Source organism: Mytilus trossulus, chromosome 4, assembly GCF_036588685.1.
Source record: "Mytilus trossulus isolate FHL-02 chromosome 4, PNRI_Mtr1.1.1.hap1, whole genome shotgun sequence".
In the NCBI taxonomy this organism is placed as follows: domain Eukaryota; kingdom Metazoa; phylum Mollusca; class Bivalvia; order Mytilida; family Mytilidae; genus Mytilus; species Mytilus trossulus.
Window position 1 is genome coordinate 94,481,638 of NC_086376.1, and position 16,486 is coordinate 94,498,123.

The 16,486-nt window shown below is 33.5% G+C and overlaps 1 protein-coding gene across 2 annotated transcripts in view; it reads right to left on the bottom strand.

The window, feature by feature from the left end:
- Positions 1–16,268, bottom strand: part of LOC134716383 (protein mono-ADP-ribosyltransferase PARP14-like) — a 33,896-nt gene extending 17,628 nt beyond the window's left edge. For both annotated transcript variants that reach the window (XM_063579356.1, XM_063579357.1), the window contains exons 1-8: positions 16,062–16,268; positions 9,408–11,099; positions 8,499–8,753; positions 7,554–7,793; positions 4,189–5,916; positions 3,246–3,680; positions 2,306–2,565; positions 1,236–1,469 (exon numbers count right to left, since the gene is read on the bottom strand). In XM_063579356.1, the coding sequence (XP_063435426.1) occupies positions 1,236–1,469; positions 2,306–2,565; positions 3,246–3,680; positions 4,189–5,916; positions 7,554–7,793; positions 8,499–8,753; positions 9,408–11,016 (4,761 nt within the window). In that variant the 5' untranslated portion in view covers positions 11,017–11,099; positions 16,062–16,268. The remainder of the gene's footprint in view (positions 1–1,235; positions 1,470–2,305; positions 2,566–3,245; positions 3,681–4,188; positions 5,917–7,553; positions 7,794–8,498; positions 8,754–9,407; positions 11,100–16,061) is intronic.
- Positions 16,269–16,486: the final 218 nt, after the last annotated feature.

Genomic DNA, 16,486 nt, shown 5'->3' on the forward strand with positions numbered 1-16,486 from the left:
CGTTAGTTTTCTGGTTTGAATTGTTTTACATTGTCTTATCAGGGCCTTCTATAGCTGACTATGCGGGATGGGCTTTGCTCATTGTTGAAGGCCGTACAGTGACCTATAGTTGTTAATTTCTGTGTCATTTTGGTCTTTTGTGGATAGTTGTCTCATTGGCAACCATACCACATCTTCTTTATGTTTTGATTCTAAAGACTGCATGTGATGTTGTATTTATTCAAACGCTATAATATATTTTAGTGTCCACACAAACAAAGGGAGCTAACACACCATGAACTTTATTCTTAACTTGACACTTATGCTGTCTAAACCATTTAAGGGAGATAATACACCATGGACAACATTCTTACCTCAACACAGACACTGATGCTGTCCAAACTATCAAAGGGAGCTAACACACCATGGACTATATTGCTCACCTTGACACTGATGCTGTCCAAACTATCAAAGGGGCTTACACACCATAGACTTTATTGCTTTCCTTGACACTTTTGGTTTCCAAATAATCAAAGGGAGCTAACACACCATGGACTATATTGCTCACCTTGACACTGATGCTGTTCAAACTATCAAAGGGGCTTACACACCATTGACTTTATTGCTTACCTTGACACTTTTGGTTTCCAAATAATCAAAGGGAGCTAACACACCATGGACTATATTGCTCACCTTGACACTGATGCTGTTCAAACTATCAAAGGGGCTTACACACCATTGACTTTATTGCTTACCTTGACACTTTTGGTTTCCAAATAATCAAAGGGAGCTAACACACCATGGACTATATTGCTCTCCTTGACACTGATGCTGTTCAAACTATCAAAGGGGCTTACACACCATAGACTTTATTGCTTACCTTGACACTTTTGGTTTCCAAACCATCAAAGGGAGCTAACAAACCATGGACTATATTGCTCACCTTGACACTGATGCTGTTCAAACTATCAAAGGGGCTTACACACCATAGACTTTATTGCTTACCTTGACACTTTTGGTTTCCAAAAAATCAAAGGGAGCTAACACACCATGGACTATATTGCTCACCTTGACACTGATGCTGTTCAAACTATCAAAGGGGCTTACACACCATTGACTTTATTGCTTACCTTGACACTTTTGGTTTCCAAACCATCAAAGGGAGCTAACACACCATGGACTATATTGCTCACCTTGACACTGATGCTGTTCAAACTATCAAAGGGAGCTTACACATCATAGACTTTATTGCTTACCTTGACACTTTTGGTTTCCAAACCATCAAAGGGAGCTAACGCACCATGGACTATATTCTTACAGGGCATATTTCCACCTGATGTTACAGCGACATTGTGGAAAGGTTGGAATGTACCTATGTACTGGTAAATCTCTGTTTGTATTATGTCTCCAGCAGCTCCCAGTATAGATTTTGACAATCTGCCACGTGACAGATCTAGACTAAGACTCACTGAGTTAACAATCACATCAACCTGAAAACAAAAAAGATCAATACATATTATTCAAAATCGATTTCCATTTTTGAGTTCATGTGTATAGAAAACTTTGTCTAACATATGTTCAAAACTTTTACCTTATTACAGACCTTCATCTAATATCTCAGTTCAGTCATACCAGCAGATTAACGTAGATAAGAAACAAAGAAACAAATTTAAATGTATAAAAAAAGTAAAAACATCAAGACAACCAGAGGTTTTATTCAATTTGCAAAAATAACCTGCATCAAACTTTCATCTATACAGTATCTATACTACTAAAAGGAATAGACCAGTTTCATTGAGCCACAACCTCTCTGAAACTATACAATAATTTTTGTGAAATGACATATAAATTTAGTGTTTTGTACTTCCTGAATTTGTCTTTGAAATAATCTTTTTTCCACATTAAACACCAATTTCTGAGAAAATGTCAAAATTTCAGAGCCCGTTATCACTCGGTGTTATACACTTTTGCACATTCTCAGTCGATGTATAGCCCACAAATTAAGGGTATTTGATATTTTTATTTTACAACAGAGATGAATGGTGTCTTTTGAATTATGTTCCTTATTTTCATCTCATATAAGAACAAAAATAAAATGGAGTCCTAAATTGATATTTAATTAACAATGTACTGGATAATTAAGTTTGGCTACTGTGGCATTCCAATTTTTTTTGTATAGCTATTGTATGAACTGTAGATAAATTTGCAATACACATTTTTTTCATGCCCATAATACTATCTGTTCTAACACACATACAAATCACATGATGATGCCTTGATCTGCCTTGCAGTGACCCAGAAACCCAAGTTTAATAAATGAACTAACCTTTCTCTGTGTGAGCAGACCTTTGACAACCTTTATAAAATCCCCATCAGATCCTGAGGAAGTATCACTGGATGCTGTATGATGGTTTGACCGATCTGAAGGGTAATCAGAAGTTGTCTCCCCTGAATGTGGATAACGAATCGGATTGCTTGGTGCATCATTAGGTTGAGTGTCTGGATATCTGATTGGCTTAAAATCTGACTCAGAATCATGACCAGGATATTTTAGGGGTCGTTGTTCATCTGGATAACGATGCTTGCCTGGAAAATTAGAATGCATGTTATATCTTAATTTTAATACATGCAATTCATATTCTATATGCCAGTTGCTTCATGATAACTAATTAAAGTATACTATTTTCAAACATGATTACTATTGGTAATAATTTAACAAAATCCACTAATAGAAAAAAAAATGTCTTTTTCTCATTAATATCATGCTTTAAAATGGAAATTCATTTCATAATTCTATTATACTATGGTAAAGAAATTCCAGCACACATGTGTATGAAAGTTTAAATTCTGAATTTACAGCTATCATTTATATTTGATATCTTATTTTAAGACTTTATCTGGATCGAAAAAATCTGCATAAAAATAATAATTTTCATAAGTATTTCAGGTAATTTTATTAATACCTGTCTAGCTGTACTGAAGTACATCTACTGTCTTAGTAAAGTCAGTTTGAAATGTGTAAATGCTTTACTTTATAAGAATTATGGTTAAAACTTGTGAACAATTATATCAAGATAAGCCCATGATACTGTGATAGCATCGATTATTCTTTCATCTTTCATTATGTCTTATGACTTAAAGATATGAAATTACTGTTAAAATCAAATTCTAGAAATGCCGGAATATTAGTAAAAATTTTCAAAGATTATCTGAAACTTCTGCTATTTTTTTAGGGCTATTGTAGTCAAATGCTGAACTTTCAGTACCTTTTTCTGTACTTTTTTCAATACTATAAGCATCTTGTAATGCATCCTGGAATAGTTTAATTGTTTCCCCACTGATATCACATAGATATACCCCAGTAACAGTGGTCGTGCTACCATTCTGATCAAAATATTCCTTTATAGTCTCAACAATAGTGATGGTACAATCATCCAGGGGGTAACCAAATATTCCTCCACTCAGAGCAGGAATGGCCACCGTTTTGTACTCTCTCTGTTCAGTCAACGCCAAACATTGTAATACAGCAGCCTTGAGTAAGTTTCTTTCCCCTTGCTTTCCTCCCTTCCAGACAGGACCTACGGCATGGATTATCATCTTACACGGTAATTTACCAGGTTTGGAGTAGATTGCATCACCATCACGTACTTGACCATGTTGTTTTACGTATTCATGGCATTCATCCTGCACTGTTTTTCCAGCTGTAAATACAGAAATATAAAAAAATACATTTTAAGGCAAGAAATAAGATTAGCTTAGATTTTTTTTAGATGTAACTAGAAGATCTTGTAGAACATCCAAATCTGAAACCTATCCTTTGAATACAAAAATTCATAACAGCTCAAGCAAATGCTTGTTATACTGTAAATTCATGAACATCAATGTTTAGTGAGACAATTATATCCAATAACGGGTATTACAAAACTGTAAACCAAAAATTCTTTGAACATTGACAGAAATATCTTTCGACTAGGCAATCACTTACTGAACAAAACCTTTGGTTACCCAGCATTAGACTAAGATATCTATGATAGCCATTAATGGACAAAGTGCTTGAAAAATTATTGACTAAGAATTCTTTGACTAGCTAATTATTCACTGAAATACCTGACTCATAATCACTAATGACTTCAACAACAGTTACATTATTTGATTAATTGTTCAACCACAAGGTGAAAATTCTAATGATTCATAAAAAGATGTTGTTACCTGCATCTGCAATAGCTTTAGCCAAGCCTCCACAATGGTCCATATCATTGTTAGCAGCATTAACTATAGCATCTACGTCTAGCTGTGTAATATCCCCTTCCACCAGGTAAATCTTATGGACCCCATCATGTATAAACACTCTCTTAACTCCTGGTGCTGACAACCTCAATTCCCCACCTTTCTCAGCTCGTCTGGCTTTCTCTTCAGAATAATCAGTTTCTTGGAGTACCACAGAAGAATGTTTTTTACCTATGTCTACCGTTTCTTTTTTACCTGGTGGCGATAAAAAGTAGTCTCTTATTCCATAGGAATGGAGTTTGTGTTTGTCTGTATGAATAGTTTTCATCAAGGCATCCAGTTTACTGCTTGCCAGGGTAATACCTGTTTTATTTCCCTTTATTTCATAAGAATAATTTTGATTGTCTGAAGTAATTTTGACATCCATGCTTTTCAAAGTTTTTTCAATTTTCTGTATTTCTTTCTGATGGTTATGTCGAATATAAAGATGTATACCTTTATCACAATTTATTGTTTTTGTATGCCTGCAATGAAGTTTGGAAAAATCATCTATTTCTTTCTGTATATCTAACTTAATTTCTAGGAAGATATACTTTGTGGCAGCTAATTGAATCCTTCCACGATCTGTTCTTACACAAAAGCAATTCTCATCTCGTTCTGCTAGTCTACCTTGAAGCTCCTTCCATTGAGAAGATTGAATAAAATCTTCATAATTTTCATCCACCACGAATTCATCTTCTAAAAATAGATCTTGAATGCATATTATGGCCTTTTCAGCCTCTTTTTTTGAGTTAGCGTACATTTCACACACATGACCACGTTCTATATTCCATGTAGCTATTATCTGCTTAGTTTTAGCTTCCTGGTACCAAACTTCTCTTGCCCCCTTTTTGAATAGCAGATCCTTTTTTTGTTTGCTCATCTTGAAAGTCTTTACTGCAAAGGAGTTTGCGGTTTCACGCAGAAATAATTCAGCAGCTTGCATAGATTCCACCTTCCCAGATAGAGTTACCTCTCGTGCATCCAGATTACACTTTGCCTCTAACCCTGGATATTTTTTTAGAACTACATCAAAATATTTCAATAGCCACAGTAACTGTAACTTGTATTTTTTAAATGAAAGAACTTTAGTTGGTGTTGTTTCTGTGTGTGAACTTCTCCCCTCTGAACGGGACACAATTTTTTGTATATCCAGATACAGTTCTTTAATAATATTTCTTTCACCAACCATCAAGATATCATTATTTTCTTTTTCCAAAATAACACAAGCTTTTTCCGGATCAGCTATGATCAAAGTTCGTAATCCTTTCACCACCTCGCCCCAAGCCTCTGGTAAGGTTGTTATTCTCATTGTTGTCAATGTTGATATAAATTCCTCCGTACAATTGTTGATGTCCGTCTGCCATGATTCTACGGCTTTCTGTCCTTCAGATGTTGACAAATCTAGGTCACACACGATCTTCACTTCGTCATTCTCCAAATCTTCTGGCCATTCAATGTGTCCATATAATCCAACTAATTTCTTTTCAAAATCTTCCTTCATGCTTGGTAAATTTTTAATGAACTTCAAAATGTTAAAATCTGCTGAGATAATTTCTGGTTCTGGAATTTCTAGTGCTTTTCCTGGCTTTCCAAGAAATTCATAAAATAGGCAAACCTCCAAAGTTCTATCCCCAATCTTCTGAGTTTTGTCACATACCCTTCTAGCCACTAAAACATTTAAAAAAAAAAGGAAATTATGATGAAGTTATTAAATAGTATCATCATTATTTTAAGTTAAAACAAAATTAAAAAACATTTTGTACTAGATATATAATTTAAAATGTTGAGAATCAATCTGAATCAAATTAAGTGTTATCCTTACAACAACATGAAAATGAAATCCAACCTTTGGGATCAGTAAAAAGGTAATTATAACAAGTTGTAAGAAATTGGTTTTATTTTAACACTTCACAAAATGCAAGTATGCAGGTGCAGAATAGGTATCCCAATTGAATGGATCTGAATCCCTAGCAGGAATTAAGGAAATGAAGGTAATGGTGGGTATGTAAAATCTTTATTGAATTCCTTAGGAGTATAATTCCTTTATTTGAAAACAAGAATAAAGAGAACTGATTTGTAGTACCTTATATCACAATCAAAAAAGATAAGGTTTACATACTTGTTGATATTTTGCACAGGTTTTAAATAAGATGTAATTAAATGCTAAAAAGAAATCAGGGTTGAACTAATTATCAAAACTTAGAATTTTCAAGGGTAAATTTGGTGTTGAAGTTAGCGGTCCTACTAAAAAGCGCCCGGGAGCGCCCGGGAAAAGAAAAAGCGCCCGTGGGGAATAAAATAATAATATTTTATAACAATATTTTTTTTCCTTAAAAAAAATCATTGCTTGTTTTGTCCTTAATATAAATTGGGATATGTACGATGCTACATCGAAAGTGTTGTTTATATCTTTTTATGATTTAAAACTAAAACTTTGACTGTTTTAATGTCTATATATATGCTTATCAGGAATTTAATGCATAGTTTTGAATTAAACCAAACTCCTGCTTTTTACCCCCTTCATTTAACTACTGTATATGTATAGTACTGCTTTATTTGCTGATTTATTATTTGTAACTCTTTTAATTTTGATTAGATAAATATTTATCTGTGAAATTTAAGTTGTTTTTTTACATTTTTCATTTTAATATTGTTTTTGAAAAACATGTCTTTTAAAGTTTCACCTTTTATAAATCTTCCGCATAAACTGTGATCTATTATTATCTGTCTTTCGAAATAGTATTCATATATTATTGTAAACTTTGAAAAATTCATACTTGTTTTAATAGTGCTTTATTATAAATGTCTATTATCTGAATTTGCAAATTAATTGTCTAAAATTAAAAAAAAAAATGAATGTACATAACTTATTTCATCGACACAAAGTTGTTTCTGGCCAATAAAATATCTATACATTTTTCCCAGGGCGCATTTTCTTTCTCCCCGGGCGCTATTTGTTCTTCCCCGGGCGCTTTTTCTTTTCCCAGGGCGCTTTTTCTTCACCCGTGCACATTTTAGTAGGACCCGAAGTTAGAGCAAATTTTTTACAAGTCAAAACCATAACACTTTGGGTTCCAATTCTAATGGGAAGATGGCCCTCTTTAACTCACAAACAAGAATGACTTCAAGATCATCAAAAACTATTTCGACCAAAAACTTAAACCTGAACCAGGACAGACAGACAGACAGACAGACAGACGAAGGGACAGACAAATGGACAGACACACACAACGAAAAACACAATGCCCCTAAGTGGGGGATAAAAACAAAAGGCTACAACATAAATTGTATAAAAGATATCAAACCTTCTGGAGATGGAAATCTTATTACACAAGTATCACTATCATATTCCAATATCTCAGCATCCTCATGTCCACTGCTACGTCTCTCATTCTCAAAATAATATTTCACTGTATCATTAGTTATCCCAGAGTCATGACCAATACCAGATACCAGTACAGTTCTTGTAACTGGTACCCTTGAAACTATTAAAGTACTGCCTTCTAGTGGTTTCATGAGACAGCCTGTTTTCAGCTTGGTAAAATCTTTATATAAAATATTGAAAAGATTGTTGATATACAATATAGAAATAACACAATATTGAAAAAAAAACCCAACACAAATCATTTTAGAATACATTTAATGTAAAATTTTTGCTTCTATTTATATTTAAAGCTTTTTCATTGACTAATTTTTCCTGCTGAAGGCCTGAAATATAGCCAATATAGCTGAAAGTGGCATTTAACGCCCCAAATACCAATCAATTAAACATTTAAATGTTTTGTATCATATAGTAAAGGCTTTTATAATAATCACATCTTTCTAAAACCTACGTTCATTTGATCAAACTTAAAGTATCTGGCATAACTTGTGTGATTTCTTAATAGTGCAATATATTTGTGCTACCTCTGATCATGTAAATTCTAAATCTGAAGAATAGAGTGAAAATGAGACAGCTATGAAACAACACAAATAACCAGAGTACATCTAGAGGTCAACACACAGTCTTGACTGTTAAACATGTGTATATGCAATTTGTCAAACTTTAAAAGGTTTTGTCAACTTTCTTTAATTCTTGTCATACTTTTGTAATCCAGCAGATTTTGTTGGTTTCTGTCTGCCATAAAATTAGCCTTCAAGATATGAACAACTCTGAAACATTGTTCTAGTTTCAGTAAGATGATAGAAGAGGATATTTATGTGTATTTATTTTAATTTATATACAGGTGAAAATGATAATAAAAACCTACCAACTTTGTCTTCAAATGTAATGAGAGCAGAAGTTTTCTCCCTTCCATAACTAATGTAAGTTGGTTCAGCACCTGACTTTACTTCTATGTAGTCATTCAAACAGTCCTCCGTTGTAGTATTCATCACACCAGTAACAAAAACCTTCTCTTCCTCTATCAATCTACTCATGTCAGCCTCTTGTGCAACCACATGTATTTCTAGTTTTACATCAGATACTTTGTGAACATCTTGCTTTTTCAAAACATTGGCTGCACCTTTGATTAAAATTGTCAATATTTTCATTATTTAAAATCGTCAAATTATATTAGTAACTGCTTTCATACTAAAATATTTAAGTTTTGAAAAAAAACACAACTAAAACTTTTCTTCGTATGTTTTTGAAGTCATTTCTTTACTCTATTTTCCTTCCTTACATAATACTTTTCCATGTGGATGACTCATTAAGAGTATTCAGAATGTGCCTAACTCAATGCTTGTAAGAAACTCTTGAATTACCCCTTTAAAGGTGCTATATGTGATCTTTGTAAAGTAATATTCTGCTCAATCAGTGCCATCTTTCCCACAGATGATCCCACTACACAAAACCAACTTTACAAATATTGTTTAATTAGTTAACACCTTAAAAGACACATCAAATATTTGTCACTGGGTATTGATTTAAGCAAATGAGAATCAATCAATATACATGTATATTTTAACAGTGGTTTGTGTTTCTCTAATGACTAAAATAGCTGAATGTATCAGCAGAAAACAGTTCTGGCATTCTTCTGTATTTGAAAGTACTGTGAATAACAAGAGGTGGGTCCCATCTTCCTTTTTACATCTTTTATATCATTTTAATACATTATAATTCATTAACAGTTATAACTATGTCCAATATGACATACCTTATAAAAGAAGTAACTTACTTTCATTTTCTTTGAATTCTACAACTGCTACTCCAGTATCAGGACTGAAATCCATATCTTCTATTTCTCCACCACCAGACTTTCGGGTATTTTCAAAATAGTACCTCAGTGTATATTCTGAGATGTCCCCTGTGAATGTAATTACAATCTTGCTCCCTTGGGTGCTTGCTTTATTAGGTACCATTTTATTGTCAGCCAGTTCTTTGTCAGGAAGTAACCCTGGATAAGGTTTATTGTGATTTGTGGCTGCTGACCTGGAAGCTTTATCTGGAGCAGCTATGTCAGAATTTCCTACAATCTTATAAGTAGGTGAGACAGGCAACTCTGAAGTGTCTGATCTTAAATCTGCTATCAAGTTATCTCCCTTTCTTCCATTTATAACTGGCTGCTGGTAACCAGTTTGTGGAGGAGGGGACATAGGAGACACATGGAAACCAGTATACGGTGGGGATACAGGATAGGGAGGATAATGCTGAGGCAATCCAGGTTGATGAAGAGCACCCATATTATAATACGGATAATTGTGCGGCATGTATTGAAATTGACCCCACTGACCCACTCTTCCTGGATTATAATTAACTGCATTGACTGGTTTGATTGGTACTGATGGATGTTCTCCACTTTCAATCTTTTTTTGTACAGTTTCATCTTCAACCTGATCAACAGCTTTAACATTCTGTTTTTCTCCCCTTTCTAAATTTAATTCATTGTCAACAATCAGAGACTTATCCACATCTCTAACCCTATCATGAGTGTTGTTTTCAGATTTCTTAGTAACATTGTATTTATTTGTTTGTAACTGTACTTCTCCTTCACCAGATACTTGATAGTCATCACTTTTATCCACTGATTTATCTTCCTGTGAAGTATCCTCTACCATGGCCTTAGTTACTTCACTCATGTCTGACTCACACATATCAGGTTTTCCATGACATGTTCCATCTAGTCCTAACTTTGTAGTAAATGTACTTGGACATTCATCATCATCCATCTTTTTCCATTTACTGTTTTCTTTCTCTTTTGAGATTTCCATTTGTTTCACTTCCCTATTTTGATCTTTATCCTTTATTTCTGTTTCCTCTGCCATGTGAGAATATATTTCTGTCTGCTTTATAATATTTCCCCTTCCCTGTTTATCTGCTTCAAATCTAAAATTATCAATTTTTGTTTCTGTTTCCTTATCTTGACTTAAACCACAAATAGACACTGGTGATTCACGACTGATCTCATCAGCCATGTGTTCGCCATTGCTTCTATCGTCATTAAATCCATCTATTGAAATATCATCTATAACTTCTTCCTTCACACCATCCTCAATGTTCTCTTGATGACCTTGATCTTCATGGTGACCTTCATTAAGATCACTATGGTCTATCTGCTCACCCTCAGATTCTATGCTAAAAGATTTTCCTACATTAGAGATACTCATTGATGGTATGTTATAGGGTGGCACATAAACATCAGGTCCATCCTCATCAGAACTAGGTAATGAATCTTCATTTAATGTATATGGAATAGCAGATATCACTGAGATTGGTAGAGAATAATGTAAATGTCCATCATTTGTTTTTTCTGTAGTGTTGTCCATCTTCTCTGTTTGCCCACTCATTTTTTTATCTTCAGTTGTATATCAGGTTGTAAAAGGCTTCAAGATTGGAACACACTATTTTCTCTGTTATCATTGACTGCAATCTGTTGAAATATAATTCATCAAATTATATTTGAAAACATTAGCTAAATTTACAACCAAGATTTAAAAATAACAATTTAGGGGGAAACATTCAACTATGATTAACAATATAGCTTAATATAAACCTATACATTTGCTATATGGCATCATTTTTAATTTGTATGCAACCAATTAAATTAGTACAAAATAAGGTATTTAAAGGATGTTTGATATGCCATATCATCATCACATGAATATGAATACATGGAGTCCATTGGATATTTAAGGTATTATAAAATAAAAATGATACAGATACCTAGAAATAACCTCATCAAGTCTGATAACCTTAAGGTCAAGTTACAGTCATTGGGCTATGTTACACTTATTTGTTTTAGTTGTTCACTTACCATGCAAAAAATATTCAATAAAGATGACCATTTCACCCCGTTTCCCAAAAGTAAAATGAACAGTTGATTCACCTGGTGGATTTACTAAGTTCTGGATAAACTACATCTATTAAATTTAGTCCATTTACATATATGAGAAGGAGATGCGGTATTATTGCCAAATGAGACCACTATCCACTAGAATCTATATCAGTGGATGTTATCATTTATTAAAAAAACCCATATAACATTTACTTGTAAAAATTATATATATAAGGAAATACAGAACTAAATTTTAAAAGTATGTCTTAAGGAGGAAATAATTATGACAATCTCATATTTATGTTAAAATCTTAATTCTCAAGTGCTGATTCATTTCATGGGATAAGATATTGAAAAATCATAATAAATTTTTGGTTACTGCTGTAGGGAAACAACCTTAGCCAAATATATGTTAATTATAAATTCAGCAACATAACCATTTTAAAAAAGTTTATAATATTCTGTACCATTATTTAAAGTGTTTGCCCATTGGTTTTTGACGAGGGAAAAGTTTTAGAAATATAAAAAAAATACAAAAGTGTTATGATTCATCCATAAAATTGAAAACTGAAATGGGGAATGGGCACATAGAGGCATCCTTCAGCTGGCCCCTTAAAAAAGCTCACAGGTACAAAAATTTCAGCCAAAAATTAAATATATTTGTTTTTTCATTATAAATTTTATTTATTATACTTTTAGTCATTATTCTATGATATGGTACAAAAATCAACCAAAAAAACTGACTCGGCCTAAATTATCCCATTGACTGGGACAGATTCGGTGAACGTTTGTCTGTAACAACCATTGATCACGTCTTACTTATTATAGAATTTAAACTGTGAGGTCACCAAAGGTTCTTAACGCCTTTAATAATAAAATAATTCGAAAAATTATTCAGGAATAACCTTTATGTTTTGATTTATATTATCAATACTAGTTCAGTGATAATGGATGTCATACTAAACTCTAAATTATACACAAGAAACTAAAATTAAAAATCATACAAGACTAACAAAGGTCAGAGGCTCCTGACTTGGGACAGGCGCAAAAACGTGGCGGGGTAAAACATGCTTTTTGAGATCTCAACCCTCCCCTATACCTCTAGCCAATGTAGAAAATCCAAATGCACAACACTATGCACAGTAAAACTCAGTTTAAGAGAAGTCAGAGTCCAATATTAGAATAGGTAACAAAAGAAATTAAACAAAATGACAATAATAATAAATAACAACCGGCTATTAGCCGTTTCTGGCATGCCAGCTCCAGATCTCAATTAAACTGATTGAAAGATTATGTTTTCATCATACATGTATGTCAATATCAGGCACAATGAATCCCTCCCATTAGAGGTTAAGTATAATACCATCATGACTATTTACTATACTCTAATCTCTTATTTATCAGGAAAAGGTTCCAACCCTACACTTGAGATGCATAGTTCTCAAAATCTTTTTTTCCTTGTTGATCCATGAAGAAAATCTGCTGATCTCCCTATTATTTCTAAATTTTGCAAAATAACAAAATTGTGTTAGTCATTGCCAAAATTGTGACAGTCAAAACCTTGGGACTATCATTCTATGACAACTCTGCACCTGAGACTTTTGCTTAATTTTAAACACACCAAATAATCTTCAAGTAATTTGTAAACAAGAATTTGCCCCTTGTAATGATCAATGAATCTGAAAACACATCACACTACATTATAGAGGGGGGCTAGAGGGGGTCTCATCCCTATTTCCCGGTTTTAATATCTGAAAATCCCGAAATCCCGGACATATTTTGGTAAAAATCCTGATCCCGATAAATTTTTTCCCCAATTTTAAAGTTTAAAGTTTCAATGCTTACGATTTAAACGTCTCGGGTATAATTATTGTTCAAAGTCTTTCAGCGTAACCAATCCAAATATGTATTATCAATATTACCTTTACATCAAGCTGCATTTAAGCATTTTTGTTCACATAAATCTTCAGTAGCCAGTGAATACTTATTAGTACAATAACAGAAAGAGATAATTTTTTGTATGAACCTATCAAATTTGATCTTTCAGTTTGAAGGAATGTTTTCTCGTGATCCCATTGAAGCTGTGTATAAATGGAAAAGTCATCTTTGTATTGCTGTCCTATCTTTGTATTAACATTTCTCCCCATCCTTTTTTCACAGGCTGATACTTTAATTCCCCAAAAATTGATAACATATTTTTTTAAATTTGTTTAAGTCAGTGAAGCTTTCACTGACTTTTAGCACAATGTTTGTTCTTTCCTTCAGGAAAGGCAAAGAATGTTCGTCTTTGTGGAACAACAAAAGAGTTCTAATTGATATAATTTAAGAATCTTCTGTCCTGATGACTTTCAAAAATGCATCGTCTGCTACAGGAAGTATATATATGGAATTAAATCAAAATCGTTTAATTAACAGTATAATTGAAGACCTGATCCGAGCTCAAACTTATCTCTAAACTAACTGTTACATGTACTCTTATTGATTTGATTGATTTCTGGTTGCTTTACGTCTAATGGCAAATACTTCATTCATATTCAGGACGAGAACAAGTTCACAATCAATACAATAGGTTGGGATGATGGTCGGAGAAATTTGGACTGCCACTGGAAAATGAGGGTAGATTGGATAGGGACAGAAATTTTGCCTTGCAACAGGCCTCAACATCTCAAAGAGTTGTTGCAAGGGTTCTTTACGTGCAAAGAGCGTGGCACTCTCTTTACACTAGGCATCCGATTTAACGTCCTCATTCTGATCGAACGTGACTACGAACTTGATACATCCCGCACAGCCAAAGGGACGCATAACTTCAGCAAGCGTTTTACTGCCGGTTGGGAGAAGACCAACTATTCTGGATCTACTCTAGATGCAATTCTCATTGAAGTATAATGAAAATGGCACTTTTATCTGTCCAAGGTACAGTTTTTTGTCAATCCCGTTATATTTAAACATAACACTCCCGATTTCCTGTGGCTAAAAACATGGCTTTCCCGTATCCCAATGTTTTCCTATCCTGAATTCCCAATCTTTATCAAGACAATCCAGATTTCCTGTTGCTAAAATTGGCCAATCCTGGCGTCCCGAAAATGGTCTTGCCCCCCCCCCCTCATTATAGCATGTTCATATGAAAAAATTATTGCAAATGTCATGAAGTTCTGACTTGTAGTTCCTGAGAAAAATGCATTTGAAAGTCATGGGATGGAAGGACTCCTGACATGCATCAGGCATACAGTCAGAGGTAAAACAGTATATCATGAACCCCTAAGCAGGAATATAACTATTCATGTAAAAAAGAAATTGACAGCTGTTTCCAATTTCAGATACCCCAATTCAATAAAAGGATTCATTCCAAATATTTCTCTTTAAATGAAAGAATACCTCCCCTGCATCACATTCAATAGATGTTAGATGATCTATGCCTCCAACCCTGATTTTGACAGACAAGCTTGGGCATTATTTACTCTGATTCAAAATGTCAGATAAGTAGTTAATGTCTATCATTTCTACCTTTAAAATCATCATACCTAACTATAAAATATGTCTATCATTTCTACCTATTAAATCATCATACCTAACTATAAAACCAGGTTTAATTCACCATGTTCTACATAAGGAAATATCTTTCACAAGTCAACAATATGACAGTTGTTTTCTTGGGTACCACGATTTCCTGAGAAATACGAGAAAAACGTAATATCCCGAAAACAAGATGATATATCCCGAGAAAAAGATATTTAATGGTGTTTTAGGTGATTTTTTGCTTCAATTAGTAGGTTTATGGCGTTCATAATTAATAAAAGTACACGGAATCGATCAGTGAAACAGCAATTCTCACATAGAAAAGCATACAGATTAGCATCAGACCATTTCTATAACAATAAATCACTCATGGGTACACATTTGATATGGACCCATTTCTCACAGCCAGTGCACTGAATTGCGTCAATGACATTCAGTACATTTTATACACATTTATTTCATTTCCTCTGACATTTTTGAAGATGATAAGCACCAAAATCGTAAATTACTTTTTATATGCAAATGTTACTAAAATAAAAACGAGTAATATCTCTAAGTAGCATTCTTTCATATTGTCAAAAGTAGTAAACCACTATAAAAAGTAACATAACAGCATAAAAAATCTTTTTCTCGGGAGATATCATCTTGTTTTCGGGTAGCTGTGGTATCGTAGCTCTTTAGGTCCTTTTGTTATTTTTTTGACTATTTGCGGACCGTCCGCAAATAGTCAAAAAATAACAAAAGGACCTAAAGAGCTACGATACCGCAGCTAGTTTTCGGGATATTACGTTTTTCTCGTATTTCTCGGGAAATCGTGGTACCGTTGTTTTCTTTCACTTGGATTTTGATTTTGTTATGAATGAAATAATTAACAAACTTATCAGGTCGAGAATCGAATTGAGTTGTGTAATAATCAGATATTGTTTCCTGCATATATAAACAATATCAAACTGACAGGAAAACATAAATAAAAGTAACATCATTTTCATCATTTAAATAAATACGTCTTTTTCTTGGTCATAGATTAACAGCTCTACCTACCATAGAAATAGTGTGACAAAACGTAGTTTTCGTTCAGTCTGTTTTTGGTATCATGACACACAGGGTTGAACAGATCAATCTCAGAAAACTAAATTCTACTTTCGGTTTCACTTTGTAGGTTTACCTAAAATTTATTACGTCTGAGTATTTTGCAAGGTCGTTTCGTAACCTGGTAATTTCGTACCCTAGTCGTTTCGTAACTAGCTATAGGTTCTTCTTCTTCTTCCGAATACGGGAGTAGACTCCTAGGTAGGAGTGTAAAACTTCCCGGAACTTGTGTGCTATGTACATATGGATTTAATTTAAAAATAATATGACAAAGAAAAATCGTTATCAATAACATATATACATTATGTACAGTGGCTTTAAAGTTTAATAAGTTGCTGTGGATCCTTCACTGAATGTTAGAGTGGATATGCCACTTT